At 34.7% G+C, this 26884-nt stretch overlaps 1 protein-coding gene across 2 annotated transcripts in view; it reads right to left on the bottom strand.

The window, feature by feature from the left end:
* The window catches only part of LOC124643605, a 61323-nt gene extending 37293 nt beyond the window's left edge, over window positions 1-24030 (bottom strand). Inside the window, exons 1-2 of one of the 2 annotated variants that reach the window (XM_047182608.1) lie at window positions 23827-24030; window positions 3814-5050 (exon numbers count right to left, since the gene is read on the bottom strand). In XM_047182608.1, coding sequence (XP_047038564.1) covers window positions 3814-5046 — 1233 coding nt within the window. In that variant the 5' untranslated portion in view covers window positions 5047-5050; window positions 23827-24030. The remainder of the gene's footprint in view (window positions 1-3813; window positions 5051-23826) is intronic. The other variant, XM_047182609.1, reaches the window with a different exon arrangement.
* Window positions 24031-26884: the final 2854 nt, after the last annotated feature.

Here is a 26884-nt window from a genome sequence, read left to right as displayed (position 1 = left end):
GCTTTTAGAGTACAAATAAACAAATGTTTCCTCTTTATTATAGTAGTATAGAAGTTAGTATTATTAAGCCTGTAGCTATCTTAATAGTAAGTATTATTATTTACGTAATAATGAAGATCGCCTTGGCTTTGTTTTGATAGGATAATTACTGTGAGGTATTTTAATATTTGATTGGCTTCTGTATTTGTGTTGTTTTTCTTATTTTCGATTTGTTAAGAACTTTATCCTACTAATATTATAAACGCGAAAGTTTGTATGTATGGATGTATGGATGTTTGTTACTCTTTCACGCAAAAACTACTGAATGGATTTTAATGAAACTTTACAATAATATAGCTTATACATCAGAATAACACATAGGCTACAATTTGTAAACATATTGTTCGAAATACTAAACCTGCGCAGACGAAGTCGCGGGCACCAGCTAGTACTTAATATTTTTGCTGTTTCCCCGCGGATTTACCCGCCTCCCGTGGAAACGACTACCCGTACCGACCGAGATGAAATGCAGCCTATGTTGCTCGGAAATAGTGAAATATTTTTTTAAATTTTGGTTCAGTACTTTCGGAGCTTTTAGGATATAAAATAACAAAAAAAAAAAACTTCTAGGTATATTATATTAGTATATCGGGTGTTTCGTACCTAATCACATTAAATCCTATCACATATATATACTTTATGATATTCTATGGCGAATTGTAAAGAAAATAACCTAATCCATTCAGTCGTTTAGCCACAGGAGTCATTTTAGTTTTTATAATTTACAACATCATGTGTAAAGCAGAGATAAAGTTAAGAGTATCGAATGTTTTGACCAGTTGACAGCTGTCAGTTTTCAAGGGAGAATTTCAGTTTTTTGTAATGACTGACTCTTATATGGTGTACTAATTCTCGCACATTTTTATTATATTTACTTTGTTAGAAAAAAATCATTTTTTTATTTTACGTATTTTATTTTTTTCTTTGAGCTAATCGACATTTTTAACCAGTATATTAACGTATTTAATTTAATGTGATTAGGTACGACACACCCGAAATATGGCATTTTTAAAATTAATCACTATGAAATCGAAATTAACTGACAATTAAGTCTAAAAGTCATGGTTCTAAACTTCAATCAATAATAGGGAATACTAGGGTATTCAGTCAATTAAAAATTTTTATATGCACCGAATGTTTACAAAATTAGAAACACGATAAGCTATATTATATTAATAATAACTGACCACATAATTTTTAAATAATTTATGAAATTTAAATTTATCGTCTATTACGTCATGCCCTTGAAAACGGCGAATCGAGTCCGATGTCGTCACTTTACATTGACAATGACAAGTATTTGACAGTGACAGTCTATGACAGGTATAAACTGAGAATTAATGTGATGTTTTCTTTAGTTTTTATTTGTATTTGAGCGAAAGAAAGCTAGAAAAGAATTATGGAGAAAGGATTTATGAAAGATGATAGTTTTTTTGTGGCTCAATTCTTTGCTAATAACCAAGATGACACAAATATAACCTCAATAACAAACACAAACTTTACGTTCCTTTGCACAGTTTTATTTTACCGCGTACACAACTCAAAACATTACAGGTATTTTCTTTTGTGCCCAATGTTTAAAAATAATGTAAATGTTTAAAATGTTTGTTTTTGTATCTATATTATAAGAATACATTATTAGAATTTAAAAATCAATGAGTTTTCTAATTAGTTTCTTCTCTTTAGATGTGCAAAGTGTAAAGGAACACATAGTATACTCTGACGTCACAGTCACGTGATCGAGCGTTTTCTGGGCAATGTTTTAAGAAAAATAGAAAAAAATCGAATACATAAAAAGTAAAGAGATTTAAGACGCAAAATCATAGGAGGGGTGATCTTTAAATTATTTGGAAGCTATTTAAATAGATTTTCGAAAATTGGAAACAACCATTACAAACTTAAAGATGCGTATAAAAAAAAAAACTGATTTATTAAACTTTATTTAACGCATGTTTGCGACAATAGCACAAAATGTCAAGGTTATTAAAATGCCACAACCTAGCACCGAACCCGGATACCTCCAATTACAAATCATGTTTTATTAATGCGTATTTGTTTGTACATCTCCTAAACTGATGAGTCTTATTTGATGAGACTGTTGTTCCGTTGTCAATGAATTTTGATTTGAGAACGGTCGTTAAGGAAATCATTAATTATTGTTGTTTTAAAGTTGTTGATTTATTAATGCTTTACTAATATTATAAATGCGAATTATTCTGTCGGTCTGTCAGTTCCATTTTCACGCTAAAATACTGAACCAATTTAAATGGAATTTGGTACATAGATAGTCTAAGGCCTAAGAAAGTAGGCTACTTTTTACCCGGTTGCGGGAAGTGGCTTGTATAGTTACTAGTCCAATAAGTTATGGCATAACTTTCTATTACAGAAATCTTATCAAATACAGTCAAGCCATTTCAGAGACTTTCCAACAGAGAAGCATAGAATATTCAAATGATAAGCAATTTCCTGTTACAGCCTTTTTATCGTCCCACTGCTGGGCACAGGCCTCGTCTCACACGGAGAAGGACTGAGCATTAATCACCACGCTTGCTCAATGCGGGTTGGTGATTTCAGACTATATAATCCAGGTTTCCTCAAGATGTTTTCCTTCACCTTTTTTTATCAGCCATTGGTGTCTAAGATATACTTAGAAAGTACATACAAACTTAGAAAAGTAAAAAAAAGTAAAAGTAGCAATTTAAAAAATATCATTTTAAAAAGAAGTTAGACATTTAGTAACTGCCTAGACTCTAATTAATTACTTTAGACTAGTTTATATAAAATTTATTACTACTAGATTTATATTTTACGTAAGTATTACGTGTTTCCGTGTCCGGTCACTAATTTTATTACCAAAACGACATCTGATTGATAAATGTAATTAAAAAAACCTGTAATTGACGTAATTTTGACCAAAACCTTAATTAAACTGTTGAATATTTATAAATACGGAATTTGCATTAAAAAGCACTTGGCAAAAATTACAAAAATATAAAAAAAACGGTCACCCATCTTAGTGGTGACCGCGTCAATCGCAGCTTAACCTTGTTGATAAATTATGTGCAAACGTCGATTTAAGAAATAATATCTATAATTAATCTTATACGTCAATTATAAAGGAAATTGTATAGGATTTCATATCGTTAAAAAATATCGATTTTTGTTGCTATCTGACCTTTCAATAATAAAGGTAAGTAAAGGTCAAATTATATTTATACGTACATCGAAAATGTTACAATATATTTTTAAAAGGCCTTCCTAATGATTTGTATCATTAATAAAAAATAACATGATTCATCTGCTTACGAGATGACAAAATAGATGATAACTTTAAAACTTCTGAGCCGAGTATAATGCATAATATAATATAACATCAGCTTGATCGTATAAAAAACTTCATCGAATTCGGTTCGTCCGTTTAAAAGCTGTAAACACGGGCAATAGCTATTAATACGCTCGATATACGCAAGATATTTTCAAAAATAAATGGGGCAAATAAGCGAATTTTCACGTTCAATCTTCAAAATAAACGTTCTATTATGAAAAACACTGTCGATTATGATGTCAGTCCAAATTAGGAGTTAACCTATTCTATGGGATTCCTGTCACAAACTACAATAAAGAAATAACAATACCAAATAGTTAGTGCAGTTGACAGCTGTCAATTGTCAAGGGAACCATTGCATTTACTGACTGACAGCAGCTGTCAGTCAGTAAATGCAATGCAAAGGTCAGACCATAAACAGTTTAGTTAAAAAAGTATTAAAAACTCACCTGAGTATTAGCTTGAAGGAGACCACCTCCATTGGTGTTGACCACTCCGTTGTTGCATTGTGACTTGTGTACACACACATATCCTTGACCAGCACAGGTTTGCTGCAAACCACCATCAGAATTATCATGGGCATTCACGTTTCCAGTACTCTGGAAAACCTCGTCTATATTCTGCTGAGTCTGTTGCTGTTGCTCAAAGTCATACTCCTTCTGGGAATTCTGAATCAAGTTCACGTTGGACCCAGTCGGAGCCGCGAATGGGGCAGGAGAGGATCCGGTATAACCGGTACCGAATTTGCTGCCAGAGTTGAAAGCGTTGAAGCCCTGGCTTCCTTGTGAGAAGGAGCTTTGTTGTCCCTGAGCTCCAAAGCCTTGATTTCCTTGGCCCGCAAAAGCAGCTTGACCAGCTTGAGATCCGAAAGCAGCCTGACTTCCCTGCGCTCCAAAACCACTTTGAGAGTTAGCACCAAAGCTCTGTGAACCACTTCCGAAAGCACTTTGCCCACCAAAACCGCTAGCTTGCACACCACCATTTAAGAACGGGTTCTTCGATATATCAATTTCCTTAGCCGAAGACTCGAAGCTTTGGGAACTGGCGAAGTTACCACCAGCACCAGAGAACCCAGCTCCACCCGCCAGCTTCGAGAAATCACCGTTTAAGAAAGGATTGGCAGCCAGATCCACGCCCCCAGCACCGTTACTTGAGCTCGTAAAACTTGAGGAAGACTTGCTGAACTTCTCGAAAGACCCACCACCGGCTGCGCCATTTTTGAACGGCGAGTTTTGATTCATCCACCAGAAAGGACCACCGTTGGGAACTCCACCTTCGAAGACATTACTACCGGCTGCTTGGAATTGAAACTCGTTTGCAGTGTCGGCGTTTGCTGCTGCATTGAAAGCTTGAAGGTTTCCGAATTTTTGGATTACCTTTCCATCTTTTACTTTGATGCCAGCGCAGCCTTTTTCTGAGGAACAACCTTCGAAGGATTCCTGGGTATGTACCTCAGCGTTGGGCAAAGTTTTGATGGCTGCTAGTAGTTCTTTGGGGGACTTAAGACTAAGAGTGCCGGAGCATGCTGTGCAACGCTCGGTCCTGGGCTGCGGCTCGCTGGCTTCTGCCTCTACGATAGGTTCCTTGCTTTGGGGGAGTACCTTAATATCCTCGATGTTCTCCGGGTGAGCGTTTGCCGTTATCACCAAGATGGCGACCACTATTGGAAATAGTGGCTTCATGGTTCTGTAACAAGGGAATTGGAATATTAGTAATTTTATTGGTATAGGTTTGTAGAGATGGCTATTAACATAATTATAAAGTTAAAAGTGAATTCAGTGAGTGTCAATGTTTTTGGTAATTCTCATAATATTCATAAGAATAAGGTGGTTTGTGTGTGGTTTTACAACTTTTAAAATATTATTGCTGTAAATTGTTTATTTAGATGTCTTACTTGGCTCTAACTTAATTGTTTCACAAAGTAACAAGTAGTGCAAAGACATGCATTTTACCGTGCGCCAAGATTGTTATATTTAAATTATATAATACTTTACCTAAGTTCTTCCTCAAATCACCAAATTAAACAAAAATCTAAGTATGAAAAAATAACAACGTGCCAAATAATGCAAATGGCAACAAAAAAACCTACTTTATATCGACGACCATGTCAATAAGTGAGGGGATTTTGAATGGTTGGTATTTCCGGATTTTAAAACTAAAGTTACGTGATCTAACTACAAGTGAGGTAGATTTCCAGACGAGTTAAAATTAGGCAGATTGGCAGACGACCTCATTTACATACATACCTACTATTTTTACATACTAATATATTGTCTAGAGGTGGGCCTAGTGGGCAAAGAACCAACCTCTCGAGTATGAGGGCGCGGGTTCGATTCCAGGTCAGGCAAGTACCAATGCAACTTTTCTAAGTTTGTATGTACTTTCTAAGTATATCTTAGACACCAATGACTGTGTTTCGGATGGCACGTTAAACTGTAGGTCCCGGCTGTCATAGAACATCCTTGGCAGTCGTTACGGGTAGTCAGAAGCCAGTAAGTCTGACACCAGTCTAACCAAGGCGTATTGGGTTGCCCGGGTAACTGGGTTGAGGAGGTCAGGCAGGGCAGTCGCTCCTTGTAAAGCACTAGTACTCAGCTACATCCGGTTAGACTGGAAGCCGACCCCAACATAGTTTGGGAAAAAGGCTCGGAGGATGAGGTGGGATTTTACACACAGTTAAAATTTGTATATTTAAGCATGTGGCGTACCCTGGTCATATCTCATTTCTGACGATTTTTTTTGTTAAGTACTTAAAATAATCTCTACATATTATAGAACAAAGCCTGTCACTGAAATCCAAAAACTACAAAAAAATACTTTGTGGTTTTTTGTCTGTATTAATATTACAAAGCAAACAGTTGGTTTGTTTCAAACTTTCAGTGTTTCAAGGAAGGCTATATGGCATTGGCGTCTGAAAATAAAAGATTTTTAATTTTATAGGTCTAAATATCTTTTACTCGGATGCGTGAAGAACCTCCGTCGGGACACAGGTGAAACCGCTGGCCTAAGCTAGTTTACCTATAAAAGTGTAACAAATAGACAGACAATCTTTCAAACTAAAACTATTACTCAGGATACTAACATAGAAATATCTATGACAATCAAATTCCGACCTTTCGCAGAACATAATATATCATTTTTGATATCACTAACAAGATAAGTCAAGTCATGTACAAATACTTAAAGAATAGTTCATGGCCGGGATTCGAACTTTGCACTTTGCTATTGCTCCAAGATATATTTGGACAATTGATCATTTAAATAGCTATTTTGCGAGCTCTTTGTATGTTTGTGAGATTATCTCTGAAACTGCTGAGCTGGTTTTGAAATTATTTGCAATAGGCGAAAGTGACATTATCTTAGATATAGATAGGCTAAGATTAATATGAATGTGACTATATGTGACTGAATTGTAACTGATTAGAAAAAGGTCACTTAGGCCTTCGGTTTCACCCGATTTCGGGAGGAAATACAGGAAAAAGTAGCCTATATCCGTCTATAGGATACTACTTATGTCTGTGTCAAATTTCATCTTAATCGGTTTAGGCGTTTCAACGTGATCGCATAACACACAGACAGAGGTAGTTTCGAATGTATTATGTTAATAAGGATTGAGTTATTTGAACATCCTTGGCAGTCGTTACGGGTAGTCAGAAGCCAGTAAGTCTGACAACCAGTCTTATCTAGGGTTATCGGGTTGCCCGGGTAACTGGCCTGAGGAGGTCAGATAGGTAGTCGCTCCTTGTGGCACACTGGTACTCAGCTGCATCCAGTTAGACTGGAAGCCGATCCCAACATAGTTGGTAAAGGGTAGGCAGATGATGTTTTAACTAGTTAATTTTATGCGTTTTAATTCAAAACACTTATTGATATATTCCAAGTACATCTTAGACATAAATTAAGTACCGGAGTTTTTTTTTTTAATACTTTATCTAAATCACTTTTTTTTTAACTTAAAATGTCAATCTGTTTGTACCAAAATTCAGGAATTACCTTCAAGTGTCTTTTCATTAAAAAATCGATTTTAAATACATGACAATAAGGTTTGAAATGCCAATTTGAAGGAAACTAGTGACTGTTCGGTCTAATTTGAGTCTTAGTGCTATTGAAATAAGGTTCAATTTCGGTTCAAAAATGTTACTTTATTAAATATACGACCTTTAAGATGTACATAAAAATCAATAGCTTCTTGACAAAAATAGTGAATTGATTGGTTTACGATACCTACTAGTTGTTTGCCGCGGTTTCACCCGCGTTCAATGGGAACTTCTGCCCGTACCGGGATAAAATATAGCCTATGTTACTCGGGAAGAGTGTAGCTTTCCAACAGTGGAAGAATTTTTCTAATCGGTCAAGTAGTTTCAAAGGCTTTGGGTACAAATAAAAAAAACTATTAGTACACATTTATTTTTAATCAGTATTCCATAATCTATACCATATTCAACATCCTTGCTGTCATTGAACATCCTTGGCAGTCGTTACGGGTAGTCAGAAGCCAGTAGGTCTGACACCAGTCTAACCAAGGGGTATTGGGTTGCCCGGGTAACTGGGTTGAGGAGGTCAGATAGGCAGTCGCTTCTTGTAAAGCACTGGTACTCAGCTGAATCCGGTTAGACTGGAAGCCGACCCCAACATGATTGGGAAAAGGCTCGGAGGATGATATGATTCCATAATCCATACTGGATAAATTCTTTCACTGTTCGAAAGCTACACTCTTCCCGAGTAACATAGGCTATATTTTATCCCGGTACGGGCAGTAGTTCCCACGGGACACGACGAAACCTCGAGAAATACTACTCATGAAATCAGTCCAGTAATCAATTGTAAAACCATGGATAGTATCTAATATATTCATCATAACAGCTAGAAAACATGATATTTTGCACGTACCAATATTCAAATTAGTCATAGAAGTTAATTATTGCCTAAATTTGAATAGCATTGTTCACCTACTCAGCTAACTTGAGTCATCAAGAATCAGATGTTAGTTAACTAATTCAGGGTCAAATATGACTCAAAATATGTTATATTTTGAACCCAATACTATACAAGACAAAATCACTTTATGGTCTTTTAATTTAATGTAAAAAAGTAGCAATCTCGCCAGCCTTTTGGGCATGTAAAATACTAAGTTGTCATTTTACATTTTTTATTTGTAGGTATGTTACTTAAAACGATACTCCAAAGGCTCTTGATATCAAATAAATAAGAAAAAGTAATTTTTGACCTAACGAAAAATCTATTCTTTCCGTCTTTGATGGTCATTACATGTAGCGAACGACTAACCTACATTATTACTAAAACAATATTTGTCAATCAAAAAAAACACCCATCAATTTCCAAGCCTCAGAAACCCGCTAATATATTCACCATCATCATCATCTCCCGAGCCTTTTCCCAACTATGTTGGGGTCGGCTTCCAGTCTAACTGGATGCAGCTGAGTACCAGTGTGCCACAAGGATCGACTGCCTATCTGACCTCCTCAACCCAGTTACCCGGGCAACCCAATACCCCTAGCTAAGACTGGTGTCAGACTCACTGACTTCTGCTAATATATTCACCACACATACCTTTACACGGCGATTCACAAATACTAGAGAGGTCATATCAAGTTTAAAACCAAATATTGGCGTAAACCAGTCATGTTAACTGAACCTTGGTTAAACCAAACATTAAACGTGTTAACTAACTATAATTTTAACTATTTAGATCTTTAGGATAAGAAGGTAGTTCCGTTTTTTTTGTGATTCCGGTTCCGCTGTCATTGGAATATAGAATAGACAGGAAAATTAGCGTAAATGACATAATTTATGAGTCATCATCTGCCTAGCCTTTTTATCAGCGTCCAGTCTAACTGGATGCAGCTGAGTACCAGTGTGCCACATGGAGCGACTGCCTATCTGATCTCCTCAACCCCGTTACTCGGGCAACCCAATACCTTTTAGTAAGACTGGTTGTCACACTTACTGGCTTTTGACTACCCGTAACGACTGCCAAAGATGTCCAAATGACAGCCGGGACCCACTACTCAACATGTCAACCACCCACCCATGTATTGACCGGGGAAAGCTGACCATTTAAATTACCACCTCCTGCGTTGTTGCTGAGGAGAGATCTTCGAAAAAAAATATTACAAAACGATACATCGTACATTATAAAGTGTAACCCGTTGAGAGAAAAAGTGAAAATTATTTGCAATATTACTTAGCGAGTACGCATTGAGAATTTACATAATATAAGTTGTGAGTCTTGTCCTCATCGCTTTAATATGTAGTATCTATAGGCTCTTGACGGCCTACGCCATAAAGATTGAGTCACACTGCTAAACTAAAGCTATAATATATCAATGCTAGTTCATCTCTTGTGCATCAGAGAGCACGTTAATGTTCTGCTTGTGATCTCTCTCCGATGGTGTCGGATTGTCGTAACATCGCGCTATGAGAGTGAAGGAATAGTGAGTGCACCTGTGTCCAAGCAAATGTGCTTGCACTATAATATGTACTGCGCAGCTGGCTGATCTTCTAAGAACAGCTGCCGTAGCTGACAATCGGCTAGGGCGCAATTGAATGTCCATACGACTAACTGCGTTGAGGAGGTCATAGGCAGTCGCTCCTTGTGGCACACTGGTACTCAGCTGCACACGGTTAGACTGGAAGCCAACCCCAACATAGTTGTGAAAAGGTTAGACAGATGATGACTTAACTATGAGAACTTCTTATCTAAGATTTTGTTTTTTTCCGCAAAGATGAAGTCATAAATTAATATTCTAATTAAAAGTTATAAATCACGGATACTGACATTGTTATTTAAGATATTTAAATGATTTTGGCAAGTCATTGATGATCTAATGTCGATGTAACTAATATAAAGCTGAAGTGTTTCTTTGCTTTAACGCGCCAATCTCAGGAACTACTGAACTTCTTTTGTATAGATCCGGTTCTTCAAAGCGAATGGACAGACATGTGTTTCTGGGGAGTTTGTTGCGCCACTTCTTCTCCTCAATAATAAACACATAGGAAGTGGTGAAGGGTGGGCGTTTTGGGGACTGTCTTTTGTTTTGACGTTCAAAAATTTGAAGGTTTATCAGTCTTATTTGAATAAACGTTTTTGAGTTTAACTTTGGTCAGTGGTTTTGGCATAAATTACAAACAGACAGACTGTTACTTTCGCATGTAAGTATAGTAAAGAGAATTCTCTTAATGTATGCTATAAAGTACAATTTTTTCAAGCGATACTATATTTTATATCCCACCTCTTTCCCTACACAACAAGCCTAACTCTTGAGACAATAACTTTCGCTCAACCTTGCGCCTACGCAGCTCTTATAAAGTTAGCCTAGGACATTATGTCGACCTGTTTAGATGAAGCCTATTCTAATAGGTTAAGAGCGCACACTTCAAACTTTTAGTCGGCCGATAGTTTGTTTGGGCTCATAAATCAGTATGAAGATGAATGGTAGTACGCACATTACAAAGATCAGGTATTTAGCCGGTATCAGACCGACTGAAAACTTTGATTGGAAACGAGATTTTCTTTAAAAATATACTTTTATCTTGGCTATGAGATAAGCTTTGAACGTTTGATGTATCAGTTTAAGGTACTTTTTAAGGTCGGGTTATGGATGGGTACATAATTAAAGACTACTTTTCTGTAATAATATTAGAAAGAGCTGTTTTGTTTGTTGGCATTAAAAAGCCCGGTAACTACAGAACCGAATTGAAATATTATTTCACTGTTGGGAAGTTACACTATCCCCTGGTGAGATAGTGTATATTTTATCACGGTATGGTGAGTAGTAGCATAGTGTAACCAAGGGAAACATCTGCTGGTTTCGTAATCATGTAATTTTGTCGTCTAAGCGGTTGCCAAGTATGTTCTGAATAGTTGCCAAGTTTAGTATTTCATTATTGTGAACAAACTATGTAGGTAGGATAATGTATGAGAAAGTTTGTTAGTATTCGATGTGGAATGATACTGTGCGTTATTTTAATTTGGACTAATAGCGAAACTATACTAACTCTCGTCCGCTTGTCCAGGGATCTACTTTACTTCCCTCACGTGGATAAAATATAGCCAAAAAAAGAAAAATACAATCTACTTTTAAAAATCAATTTCGTGTATTACTTTTAAACCAGAAGACGTATAGTCATCACACAGAGCTTAAACTTTACCTATGAAGTATACCAGCTTTCCTTCCAGACCCCATTAGAATCAATTCATAAGTTTAGAAGTTATGAAACCAAATATATCTACATGTTAACATTTTTGTTTTTCTCTCAAAATTAATACTCTTTATTTTTCGCGGGTTAACTACAGGATAAATACAAGTTTTCGAAAGTGAATTTTTATTGTTATTTAAAGCCCCATCAAGTGAAGGTTTTAACATGCGTTGTTATAATAAAATACGTTTTTATTTCTACATGACACTTTCGTTTTTTGGGCGAAAGTTGTTTTTTGAGTCTTCTTAAAACTGAAAGGGAGATTATTAATAGTACTAATGTTATTAACACGGCATGTAATGAGGAGGGATGATACGCTGCAACAAAGTGTGTGCTAAGTATGAATGTAGATGGATGGAGAGGAAGAGGAAGACCTAAGAAAAGATGGATGGATTGCCTGAAAGATGACATGAATAGGAAAGGAGTGAATGTCAGTATGACGAGTGACGGGGAGAAGAGGATGACATATTGCGCCGACCTCAAATAAAATTGGGAACAGGGCAGGAGGAAGAAGTTATTAAGAGAAACAATTTATTTTTTGAACACGTTCTTCTCAAGACGTAGAGGTTCGATTTGGCAAATTGATTTTGATATTATATAGCCCGTTTATCAAAGAAGGCTACGAGTCATTACAAGTAGTCAGAAACCAGCCAGTCTTACCAAGGGGTATTGGGTTGCCCTTGTAACTGGGATGAAAGACGAAAGACATAATCTTGGCAGTTACTTGAAGCCGACCCCAACATAGTTGGGAAAAGGCTACGCAGATGATGAAGAGTAACGTTGCTTATATTTCTTCTGCAGTCTACTTTAAAACACATTCACACATACAAATGCCGTCCCATCGCGCTATGAGAGTGAAGGAATAGTGAGTGCACCTGTGTCCAAGCAAATGCTCGTGCACTATAACATGTCCTGCGCAGCTGACTGATCTCCTTACATGAGAACAGCCGCCGTGGCCGATAATCGGTTAGGAGGACATCACCCATACAAAGTATTTCTCCTGTCTAACTGATTCATGATTCATAAACCGCCTTATATAAAACATAATTGTCTATTGATGCCTTATATGTTACGAGTATCCTCTTAGAAATGATTTCTGCGTCCCCTAAGCCTGCCAATTTATATGAATATAGTTCTTATATCTCTGATCTTAGAGTTCAAATTGCGATTGAAAGTATATATCGCCCACAGAAACACCTACTTCTGATGGATTCAAGGTTTATATGTCAAGGTCGTTTGTGAGTCAAATGAATAATCAAAAACAGATGATCTTCAAAAAAAGAGTTAGATTATATTAGTGTTAACCTCTGACTATGGGTGCATTGTATTTAAACTGGGCTCAGATGCTGCGGGATTGTTCGCGCGAGTTACCGCGGCGCTGGCACATAAAGGGCTTAAGAAGGAACATGATGGGTTGTAGTCAGCAAGAGTCTGACACTCCCTCATGCTGCACTCACAGCGGGAGAGCCGTCATTTGATGATTTGGCATAATAAAAGGAGATATGGATAAAAGAGTTTCGGAAGGCACGTTATAATTGGCGGGTTCTGTCTGTCATTTGAACATCTTTGACAGTCGTTACGGGTAGTTAGAAGCCTGTAAGTCCCATAACCAATCTTACCAAAGGTTGCTAAGTTAACTGGGTTGAGGACGTCAGATAGGCAGTCGCTCCTTGTGGCACATTGGTACTCAGCTGCATCCAGTTAGTCTGGAAGCTGACCCCAACATAGTTGAAAAAAGGTGTGATTTTAATTTATCTGTCATCGCGTATTACAGTAGCGGTTTAGTTAAATATTAAACAGTTATCGTCATCAAATCATTGGTTACATAATAAGACATAATCTTGGCAGTTACTCGAGTGATGCAAGCGCATACTAGGTTTGCTTCTGGCTATGTTTGTCTTAGTGGCAATTTTTTCCATTGGCATTGAGAAATAGTGTATATGATATATATCCTTAGTTCAATATTAACTAATAAGCATAAGCTTCTCTGACTGTATGTCGCGCTTTCACTTCAAAACTTAGGTAGGTACAGAATGGATTAAGAATTGCTCTAGGTTCAAGAGCCTGAGAAAGGATATTGGATACCTTTTATCTGGTTGAGGGAAGAAATACATTTTCGAAAGGCACATTCAATTGGTGGGTCCCGGCTGTCCGTTAAATTATTTACCAATTCTTTATATTACCCGGCTCCCATTTCGACAACTTTGGTAGTCATTAAAATCTGACAACCAATCTTAGTAAAACGTGTCGGGTTGCTTCGATAGCTTGGGAAAGAACATACTGATACTCAGCTGCATCCCTTTACACTGGAAGCTGACCCCAACATAGAGGACCCCAACATGAGAAGAGACCAGGTAAACAATAATTAACTTTAGGAACTATCTTCAATTTTTGACAATTTCTCTTCTCTCAAAACGATGTTTATACCTTCAATACGACGCAAACTGACCACACAAACATACACAACTACATATAAAAGGATAGTAAGCATAAAGTAGTATGGCAGCCGAAGAATTTGGTGAACACAAACCTGTTTGATGGGCGATCCTGTTTACCTTTAGTTTACGCAAGCGCAAGTTGCGTGTAGCTTTAAAAACTTATTATGCAACCCAATTGTTTGTCTCTGGATTGTCCGCTTGGGTTTATCATCTGCCTAGCCCTTTCCTTAGTATGTTGGGGTCAGCTGAAGAACTTGTAAATAGGATACGATAGGATAGGAACTCGAAACAGTCGAGTAAAAGTAGTTTATAAATGCATGAAGTCAGTTTTACATAATATTTGCATTTAAAAATACGTAGCTAGATGTAAGGTACAAAAAATGTAGAAAACAGACTTTTTAGGTATTGACAAATGGTCTTAAAATTATATAAGAAAATCATCATCATCTCCTGAGCCTTTTCCCAACTAACTGTCGGGGTCGGCTTCCAGTAGCAATGTTTTGTATGGAGCGACTGCCTATCTGACTACCCATATCGACTGCCAAAGATGTTTAAATGACAGCCGGGACCTATAGTTTATTGTGATTTCCGAAACGAAAAGGCTACAGGCTTTTTATCCAGTAATTCTTAAGGGACACGGGTGAAACCGTAGGCAAAAGCTAGTTAAACATAAGAAGCTTATTTAGAGACGTCAAAAAAACGAGTTTCTTTTATTTAATTACTACATATTGACGCCCGATCGTCATTTTTATCGAATCAATATGAGATTTACGATGAATTGTCGGCTAAGCAGCTATTTGGCCTTGCTTGTCAAAGTCAGAGATTCAAGTAAAGAACTATTAGTTATTTATTTAAACGTATTTTTAGAAGTATAGCTTTAGGCGGTTTTGTGAGTTATGCATTTGAGGCGCGCCTTTTAGTAGTTTGTTTCGAAAATATGCAAAAATAATCGTTTCGAGGAAGCTTCTTCTCACAGTTGAATAAAAAGTAGCTTCTCTCCTTTATCAGGCTTAAAATTATCTTTTTATCAATTTCATTAAAAATCGTAAAATTCCAGGTTATTTTGGTTACAGATAGTTTATACTAATACTAATGTTTGTACCCTAAAGGCTCCGAAAAAACAGAACCTATTTAAAAAATTCTTTCACTGTTGGGGCGCTACACTCTTCCCGAGTAACATAGGCTATATTTTTATCTCTGTACGGGCAGTAGCTCCCACGGGGCGCGAGTGAAACCGCGGGAAAAAAATATCGAAACAGAGAGAGGTTGCATGCTCAGATCACATGGTCTAAAATTGTTATAAAACACAAGAAAATAAAATTGTACCAAAATATTCCGGCATTTATAGTGTTTATGGGTTTTCTATGTAAATATAATCGTCCTTGGTTTCATATGGTAGATCATTGTTGACGCAATATTAAAACAAGAATTTTTCTATCAAGTTCCTCCGTGTTTCGGAAGGCACGGTGAATTGGTGGGTCCCGACTGTCATTTGAATATCTTTGGCTATCGTTACGTGTAGTCAGAATCTAGAAAGTCTGACAACCAGTGTTGCCAAGGGGTATTATTGAGAAGTTACTGGAGTAAGGATATCAGATAGGCAGTTGCTCAATGTGGCACACTGGTACTCAGTTGCATCTGGTTAGACTGGAAACCGACGTCAACATAGTTGAGAAAAGGCTAGGCAGATAATATCAAATACAAAAGATAAAGATAAAATACTGCCTACATCACTCGGGGATATAATGGTCTAGCTTCCCAACAGTGAAATGTTTTTTCACATCGGTTCAGTAGTTTCGGAGCTTTGTAAGTACGAACAAACATACAAAAAAAGGACAGTTAACATAAACAGGTAGGTAATTAAGTATGTTAATTTTAACACTTCAAAAATAATAGATAGTCTTTCCCAGAAATATATTAACGAAATAAAACTGACATAACCTGTTATATTCATTTAAATTAGTAAATTATAGATATATCAAGACACCGCCTAATATTGTGTATATTATTACTATACCTAATATAATATTTATATGTAATCATTATTTTTATCTTATTTTTATGTCAAACACGTTTCTGTTCACGTGGTTGAAGGTATTGTTATTTTAATATACACATCTGTTACTATCTTAAATTATATTTATATAAGCAGTCTGTCTAAATCTGCGTCTTGAGAACTTATGAAGTTATATTTCCCCCATCAGGATAAAATATATTCACAAATAACATGTAAGTACAATATATATAAACTCCAATCATCATCATCAGCCTTTGTATCGTCCCACTGCTGGGCTGCGGCCTCGTCTCACACGGAGAAGGATTGAGCGTTAATCACCACGCTTGCTCAATGCGGGTTGCTGATTTCAGACTTTATAGTCCAGGTTTCCTCAAGATGTTTTCCATCACCTTTTAATCAGTCATTGGTGTCCAAGGTATACTTAGAAAGTAGATACAAACTTAGAAAAATTGCAGTGATACTTGTCATACTTGAGAGGTTTGTTCTTTATTTAGCCACTAGGTATTCTTCCTTCTACCCTGTTCCCAATTTTATTTGGGGTCGGCGCCATATGTCGTCCTCTTCCATTTTCCCGTCACTCGTCATACTGACACTCACTCCCTTCCTATTCATGTCATCTTTCAGGCAATCCATCCATCTTTTCTTAGGTCTTCCTCTTCCTCTCCATCCATCTACATTCATACTTAGCACACACTTTGTTGCAGCGTATCATCCCTCCTCATTACATGCCCATACCACGACAATCTTCTACTTCTCATCTTTGCCCACTAGGTCACCACGTCTTTTGTATTAAATATGGATCTATTTAAATTTTACAATGTTATGACTTTATATTTATGATATCAAAGTTTCGACACAAAACAGTTTAAATGTATATCACTAACCTTTGTCTAAACTGTGTTTATGTTAATTTTAAACTATAAAAAGTTATATATTCAAGTTCAAATATATAGATAAAGAATTTTATTGTATTCTCTGATTTACATATATGGCAGGATTGACGGCTATTGTTTTTTAAGATATATAGCTAAAATATCTTAATATTAAATTGGGTATTTTTCTCTCTGTATATATGTATATGTAAATTAAAATATTTAGCTTTTGTTGCTATGCGTGAAGATTGAAAACTAATGATTCAATTTAAATGGATTTCGAGGGAAATTACTTCCTGTACCTGGATAAATTGTCTATATGTTATGTGGTATAGTGTTTAAATCCGTTCAGTAGTTTTTGCATGAAAGAGTAACAAACACACATTCAATCATTCACGTTCATAATATAAGTAGTTTGTTATTAATTATAAACGTTAAAAGAGTCTTAATTGACATAAGCCTAATGTTGAACTAACTAAATACGACAGAAAAGTGATCGATTTTGTTACAAAAATGGCGTTTTCTAAACTGAATTATGCAGAAAAATAGTAGGTATTTATTAGGTAGCTGGTCCCGTGGAGAGTATTACCGTATCGGGATAAAATATAGCCCATGTTTCTAGGGGATAGAATAATTTCCAACAGCGAAAGAATTTTCGAATATATGTGTACCAGGTAAATAATAAATTCACAATAAAACTAATTAAATAAAAGGTTAATGGTGTCAAACAACGAGACTTATTTATTAACTTTTTTAAACGAAATAGTTTTCTTCGCCATTATTATAATTTTATTGGATAGTTATATTATTTGGTTTGACGTAGCAACAGATAGCTATACGATTGTAAGGACAAAGGTTAGGATTGGATTAATATTAACATAACTGGTTGGGAAACCCTTATTTTAGGGTTCCGTTAAGAGAACAAAACGTGATGAACATAGTTTTGTATTTTTTATTCTTGACAATAAATTAACATTTCGAATAAAGTTCATTTTTGTTGTTTATATAACATAACATATATGTAAACTAAACCATTTTATATTTCCAAAACTATTTTTAAATGGCATGTTATTTACTGATACTGAGTGTTAATATACTTACTGAGTAAAATAGTAGTAATTTAACTGCAAAAGAGATAAATTGTGATTAACATATAGATTTTGCCGTCAGTTTTGCTTGCATCCCGTTTCTCAACTATTTCACGCACCCCAATAATTTTAAAGCCTTCCTTGATCAATGCTCTATCTAACAGTATTACCTGAAATAACCACTCTTAACCAAAAAAAAACTTTTCAGCTAATATAGATTTCACCAATCCACACAAATACTTATTATCCCACGCTACAAAAAACCTAAAAGCATTCACCAAATATAACAAAAACACAAAAAAAGTAAAGTCGACCAACATACCTTTTTAGTATACGGAACTCTGAATTTAATTATATATTATCTGTGGTTCTAAACGATTTTACTAATATGGCCGTCGATATTTGACAATAAATATTTGATTTATAATGTAGGATGTTGAGAGATAACTTAAGTTAATAATATATATCTATTCTAATAATAATATAATAAACATTTCTTCTTTGTACCCAAAGGCTCCGAAACTACTGAAAAATTCTTTCACTGTTGGGGCGCTACACTCTTCCCGAGTAACATAGGCTATATTTTATACCGATACGGGCAGTAGTTCTCACGAGACGCGGGTGAAACCGCGGGAAAACGGCTAGCATTATATTTATCTATAGTCCTAAACGATTTTACTAACATGGCCGCCGATATTTGACAATAAATATTTGATTTATTATATAGGATGTTGAGAGCTGACTTAAGTTAATAAAATATGAATTTAATATAATAATAAATCTGTTATTATTATTTTTAACGACATTTCCTACATGGTTAGTCATAAAATAATTTTGACACGTGTATTTTGTATGATATCAGGTAAATATTTTTAAACTACTTTTTAATAGCGGCTTCAACTCACATTATGTACTTATAGAAAACTCTCCTTTCCTATTTTCCAAATTGTCTCTATGCTTAATATTATTATTAATCGATACAGCCTTTTTTACATACATAAAAATATACACGCGAATTCATTATGCTTTCACGCTAAAACGAATTAACTGATTGAGATGCAATTTGGTACGGGAAACGTACCTAGTTTTTTTTAACCGATTTTCCAAAAAAAGGAGGAGAGCGTCTCAATTTGGATGATTTTTTTATTCAATCAAAAATATTATAAGAACGTAAAAACTTAGACTCAAGTAACTTACTGCCAAGCCCCTTAAGTTAAACCTTGAAAATATAAAGTTACAAGCAGCATGAAGCTAGTTTTTAACTTATTATCGGCTTATTTCGTAAGCTATCGAGCGAGGCACCGCGTGGTACGCGTGCGCATCTTATGTGTACATGGAAGATTTTTAAAATTTACACTTGTAGTGCGTAAAGTATAGAAAAAAGGCTATTTCTTAGTAAAAATATAAAATTTAGAACCCTTACTACTAACCCTACTGTTTTGATTGGTATTAGTTTTCACGCGGTTAAAGGTTTTAGGGAGAACTACCTCCCGCATCCGGATAAAAAATACCCTTCGTGCTTTCTTAGAATGATTGTGTACCAAATATAATATCAATCGGTTTGGTAGTTTTGGCGTGAGAACGTGCCAGATAGACTGACAAAGTTACTTTCGCATTTATCATATTATAGTAAGGATTTTACTGGAAAAAAATCATATTTGAAAGAAGTAAAACCACAGCTGCCCGTCATCTGGGTTGAGAAGTTCAGTAAGGCAGTCACTCCATGTGGCACACTGGTACTCAGCTGCATCTGTTTAGACTGGAAATAGTTTCCTAAAAGGCTAAGGCATAATATACAACCGCCTAACTAAACTACTAACCCAATTAAAATTAAATAAGGCAAAAGATCACTAACCGAACTAGATTCTTATTTTTATTGACACCGCTTAGAAAAACACGCCAAATTCAGTTGCTAATGACACATCTGCTTTCGACAAAAAAACTAGGATACAATTCCATTTTAGATTTGAAAACTGTGCCAATTCTTAATACATTTTAGCGTTTGTTTGTACCCAAAATGCTCCGAAACTAATGAACCGATTTAAAAAATTCTTCCACAGTTAGAAAGCTACACTCTTCCCGAGTAACATAGGCTATATTTTATCCCGGTACGGGCAGTAGTTTCGACAGGACACGGGTGAAACCGCTGGCAGAAGCTAGTGTTATGTAAAAATCTTATTTGTCACCATTATGTGCCAAAGGAATGCGAGTTACGTAATAATAACGTCATCACGGATATTGAATGTCCATCTTTATAAATGTATGTAAAATCGTCTTCTATTCAGTCCCAAAAATGGCTGCCAACTATGTATATAAATAAGTATATCTTCTGTCGAGCCTTTTCCCAACTATGTTAGGGTCGGCTTCCAGTCTAACTGTATGCAGCTGAGTACCAGTGTGCCACAAGGAGCGACTGCCTATCTGACCTCCTCAACCCGGGCAAAAATAAAGCTGATATTTACCAAAGATTCGAGTAAAACAGCGGACTTAAACTAGTCTTAATATTCGATCGTAAAAACTACACCTATCAATGAGTGTCTTAGTAGAATAATTTATGACATAATTAAGTGAATTCCGCGCAATATTTCATTAATTAGAAGATATAGTATACTTAAGTAATGTAGGCTATGTTAATGTGTTACCAAATAAGAGTGTTTTAATCCTTTTAGGGATTCTAGTTAAATGTCTAGCTTTTAGAAGTTCGCGCTAGTGCCAAAGTGTTGTCAAACCGATACATTGGTAAGACTGGTTGTCAGACTTTCTGGCTTCTGACTACCCGTAACGACTGCCAAGGATGTTCAAATGACAGCTGGGACCTACCAGTTTATCGTGCCTGCTGAAACACAGTCATTGGTGTCTAAGATGCACTTAGAAAGTACATACAAAACTTAGAAAAGTTGCATTAGTACTTGCCTGATCTGGAATCGAATCCTCATACTCGAGAGGTTGGCTCTTTACCGACTACTATTTAATATTTAAAGGATTATTTAGATAAAACTTAATGATTAACTGTCGGTTTTCAATCACAGGCAATCAAGAGTGATTGAATTCACTTCCATTCACTTCCATACGTGTTATCTTAACTAAGCCGGTTTTGTTCTGAATGTGCCTCTCTATTTAATATAAGATTATATAAGGATCGCCATGATGGCCTAGTTAACACCATCATCAAAAGTCTTATGTTTGATACCCGGTTTTGACACATTTTTTTTTATTACAATTTTTCCTGAACAGTATAATATACCGGGTGTGTCGTACCTAATCACATTAAATCCTATCACATATACTCTATGATATTCTACGGCGAATTGTAAAAAAATTAACCTTATTATCCATTCAGTGGTTTGGCCACAGGAGTCATTTTAGTTTTTATAATTTACAATATCATGTGTAAAGCAGAGATAAAGTTAGGAGTATCGAATGTTTGACCAGTTGACAGCTGTCAGTTTTCAAGGGAGAATTTTTTTAGTACCATCCGTATTTTGTCGCGCTACTTTCTTAGGAGTAAATCGACACTATATTTTGCCTGAGGGCGTTTTACAATTTAGCCTAGAATTCTCTATTCCAAACGTGTTTTAGCCTTTCTTATATAATTATATAACATGTAATTAATATAGTATGTAATAGTTATTTATTTATGTAAATGTGAAGGGCTACTTACGTCAGTTTGAAGTTACTTGTCAATTGTCCAATATGGCGGGATTATTACGTATTGGGATATGATATAAACTAAAGGAACTCAAAAATGCAGAAAAATATACATCGGTAAATATAATAGAAAGCCAGTTATGTACTTAATGGTCATATAGAATCATGTATTTTTTTAAAGAAATATTAAATTCGCAATATTTTAACCAACTTCCCAAAAGGACGTTTTCAATTCGGATGCTTGTATTTATACTTTTATTTTTTATTTATTTAGAAAAATAAAATATTACCAACATTATTAAGGTTTAAAAAACTAACCCTAAGTATATTAAACAAATAATATTATAAATAGAAAAAAACTAAAAAACATTTTATAAAAAAAAAATGGTTTACGAAAACTTTAGTTTTCTACGATGTCATAAAATTGTATGTTCGTTTGTATTGTATGTTGTAATACAAAATTCCTGAACAGTTAGCGAGTTTCTTTTATAGCAAGTGATAATAGGACTTGAGGTTACACATACGCAATGGTTAAAGTTGACACTAACTAGGTACTAGTCATGTAGTAGTTTAAAAAATGTAATTTTATGTTAAATAAAAAATATATTGTTGGGTAAAAAAGTGCGATTTTTGAAAATAACGCTTGATGGTGAATAAAACTTTCTTGAATAAGAGATTTGTAAAAAATACAGTAAAAAAACACTGTATAAGGTGAATGTCTTTAAATCGTTTTATAAAAAAAATGACTGAATTTTAACTTATGGTACAAATACGAAAAAAAAAAATTTCGTATGAAAATAATTGCATCATTTTTATATCCTTTTTTCATATGTGATATGTGATATTCTCGGAATTAGTTAGTTAAACTACAGTTTTTTTCAAAAAGCAAAAAAATATTACACAGAGAATACGTTAAAAATTATACATTGGTACATAATTAATAAGTAAAAAATCCCTTTTTTTTTGTAAACTTAGTTTTTTTATAAGTATTGGGTAAATCCTACATATTTCTTAGTGTTTATTAGTACGTGTCTACGCGGTACACATTATGTATGCAGAATAATAAGTACCTACCTACTTATTTAGTAAAACTGTCACGTAGATCATGGTTTTTACATTATCTGGGTTTTTATTTCTTATTTTTACGACTTTTTTATTATTTGCGATTTTTATAACTGTCTTCATTAGTATTTTTTTACAATATTATAGTATATAATTTCACTGATAAACATGAAAAATCTAAATATGATATTAAAAAAATATTGAAAAAATATCTATCTCATCGTAAGTCCAGTTAAGAGCAATAAACAATTATTATAATTCCTTAATTGCTAAAAATAAAGATGACTAGTGTTTTGTTCATTATGCAAACGATTAAAAAATAAAGATGACTAGTGTTTTGTTCATTATGCAAACGATTAAAAAACTCACAAAAATAGGTATCTTAAAAATGTAATTCACAGACGGTATATTCATTTTTTGTATATTTTTATCTCAATTCAAGAATAAAGAACCATTAATAAGTACTAAAAGTCACTATTAAATTATATTTTAAAACATCATATTTTTTTGCACGTCAAAATATTATAGGTCAAGCAATAATTTCAATATGACATTTAGGTTTTTCTAAGTTTCTTAAGTTTAATATATTCTAATATATCGTTAAATATATTGGATACACGAATTTAATAATATTATGCAACAAAAAAACTTGTGAAAAAACTAAGTTTTTATTATTGCAAGCGCATTGAATACTAATTTAATGATTATCTTGAAAATACAGATTATATTATTTCATTCATTCTTGTATTAATATTTGACTTAACTTTGAATATATACTAAATAAATATTTAAAAAAATCCACGTTATTGCAGAATTAAAAACTATAATTTTTCGATTTTTATAAAGCGATTGAAATTAGTTTTAATTTAAAAACTTCACTTGCATTATTTTCCAATAAAAATATCTTATCAAGAGCAAAAACTAAAATAATTTTCATAAACTAAAAATCCAAAATTAAAAACCACGAAAACAAAATAAAATCCACATACAATAGACATAAACGCGCGTCTCAAAATTACCAAAAACACCAAACCTCCTCACTTTACTCACCGGACGAGAAAAAATAAAAAAAGAGAAAAAAAAAAAAATAGAAAAAATGAAGCAAAAAAAAACTCACATAAAATTATCACGGCAACCACTCCACACTGACAATCACAACACACTGAAACTGTTCACGATAAAACTTTGCTTAATACGTATCACAGATGGTTTTTTTTTTGTATTTTTTTTTTACTCGTTTTTCTCCCGCTCGCGCTTGGCGCAGCACTTTCGTTCGACAGATAAGAACAACCTCACATGAGATGCGACGGAGGCTTATATACAATCGTTTATGAAACTCTGCTGACCTCGGATTTTCGTACTTCAAGTTGGAAATGTGTGCTGATTCATTTATTATTATTTTTTTCTGTTTTTTTTTTTTCGAAAATTTTAGTAAAAAAAAAACAGAATATAAATGGTGGTTAATTATAAATTATTAAGTGACAAACTTATTTGTGTAGTTAAAACGCTGTCACTGTTAAACCGCTGCACCTTTTAAAATGAAATTCGGTACGGAGAAGGTATACATAGATGAGGGAAGAATATGGAATGATTTTTTTAGTGCCAAAGGTATTTTTTGGTCAGGAAGCAAGAGAATCCTTTGGAATAACTACTGCAATAAAACTAATACATTTATTTAAAATTTTATTCCTAGAAAAAGAAAAATACTGTTATTCTTTGTTTGTTTTATTATTTCACATTACTTACGAGCTTTATTATTTTTTGCGATAATTGGAGCTACTTAACTGTATAACTGTAATTATATTACTTTTTATATCAAAATGCATTTTATTTTAAACTTTAAGTCATTGTTTTAATAAATTAATTTACTTACATATTTTCTCATTTTTTATGTTTTTTATTCCACGACTTAATTACGAAGTCACAGTAATAAAAAGATTTAGTTTTTTTGCAATAATTATAACTTTAATTGTAATAGGAAGTTGATAATTATCAATTTGTAATTACAAACACGTTAGTAAGCCCTCTGGTCAATTGCTTTTGAAATGCTTGTTTACATTTCATGCGATTGAAGCAATGTATAGATTACTATTTCTTCACTTAAAGTTTTCCTTACTCGTCAACTTATAAATATTTGAGCCATTATAGATAGGAATAATTACTATATCTAATATGCTAATTTTATAATGATGAAGAGTTCGTTTGAATGCGCTAATCTCAGGAACTATTGGACTTATTTGAAGAAATCTTTCAGTGTTATGTAGCATATTTATCCAATGTATTCATTTAATTTTAATTTATGAGCTTTATTTTACTTTTTATTCAGATTTGCGTAAGTCCCTCGGGAGCTAGTAACGTTCAAAATAGGTAAAGTTATTAAGATTCTGAGGGATTAGGCTGATAAAATGTATCTTTCGAATATATTTTGTAAATTCTGTTATCCAACAGAAAGTAACGCTATGTGTGTTAAGTATGAATGTAGATGGATGGATAGGAAGAGGAAGACCTAAGAAAAGATGAATGGATTGCCTGAAAGATGACATGAATAGGAAGGGAGTGAGTGTCAGTATGACGAGTGACAGGGGAAAATGGAAGAGGATGACATATTGCACCACCCCAAATAAAATTGAGAACGGGGCAGGAGGAAGAAGAAGAGAAAGTATGTAACGTTGTGCCAAAGGTCAGGTTATATTTTATCCTGGTACAGTAAGCAGTTCTTTCAGGGTGAGTTTAAAAGCACGGGTGTTAACTTCTTGCCCTAATAACTGGGTTGAGGAGGTCAGATAGGCAGTCGCTCCTTGTGGCACACTGGTACTCAGCTGCATCGGGTTAGACTGGAAGCCGACCCCAATATAGTTGGGAAAAGGCTAGGCAGATAATAATAATGTGCGGAAAGTTTTCTTACCCATCCATTAGGAAGATTTGTTTGTTTTTTTTTTTTATGTATAAACACCTGGCGTTTTAAGATTTAAGATAGGTATTGATATTTATAATCTTATTATTATCTAACTAGTTGTTGCATGCGGTTTCACCCGCGTCCCATGGGATTTAATTCATCTATTTTTAGTGGTCCTGTTACGTTACTTTATGGTTTGACCGCATTTTTTAAGTTGGTTTTTAGGGTTCCCTACCCAAAGGGTAAAACGGGACCCTATTGTTTTCGCTCCTCTGTCCGTCCGTCTGTCCCCAGGCTGTTTCTCATGAACCGTGATAGTTAGAGAGTTGCAATTTTGACAGATGATGTATTTATGTTGCCGCTATAACAACAAATACCGAAAACTAGAATTTAATAAATATTTTGGGGGGCTCCCATACAACAAAAGTGATTTTTTCGCTCATTTTATAAATAATAGTACGGAACCCTTCGTGCGGGAGTCCGACTCGCACTTGGCAGGTTTTTATTGATTACCCGTGACCCAGTTGACCCGATCGTTAACAAACATTTTTTTAAGACAATCTTGATTCCAATCAAAGTTTTCAGTTGGTCTGATAACGGCTAAATACCTGATCTTTGTAATGTGCGTACTACCATTCATCTTCATACTGATTTATGAGCACAAACAAACTATCGGCCGACTCAAAGTTTTCAGTGTGCTACTCTTAGTCAGCGCAGAGAGTGTAGCTTCTTTATGACATATTTAAATCGGTTTAGCAGGTCCAGAGCATATTCGACGCAAATAGACAAACAGTCATATTTTAGTCTTTATATATTAGTTATTTAACAATACTACCATTTCATACTTTTTCTTATTTTGTGCTACATTAATTGATGTTGTCACCATATATCTCTAATAGGTTATAATAAAAATATCTGCTACCTAATAAAGTTTAGAGTTACAAGGGGTCAATCAAGGTTAAGCTGATGATGCAGGCTAAAACTTGGATGGGTGACATACATTCATTTCGTAAGAATCCTCCTTGAAACGGAACGCGTATTAGGAAATTGGTCCTGTATGTCATTTGAACATATTTAGCAGTCGTTACGGGTAGTCAGAAGCCAGGAAGTCTGACAACCAGGCTTATTAAGGGGTTTTGGGTTGCTTGGGTAAGTGGGTTGAGGTGGTCAGATAGACAGTTGCTCCTTGTGGCACACTGGTACTCAGCTGTATCCAGTTAGTCTGGAAGCCGGCCCCAACATAGTTGGGTAAAAGCTAGGCAAATGATGATGGTCAGTT

Source organism: Helicoverpa zea, chromosome 28 (assembly GCF_022581195.2).
Source record: "Helicoverpa zea isolate HzStark_Cry1AcR chromosome 28, ilHelZeax1.1, whole genome shotgun sequence".
NCBI classification, from domain to species: domain Eukaryota; kingdom Metazoa; phylum Arthropoda; class Insecta; order Lepidoptera; family Noctuidae; genus Helicoverpa; species Helicoverpa zea.
The sequence above is the reverse complement of the archived record's forward strand: the minus strand, read 5'-3'. Positions and strand labels throughout refer to the sequence as shown.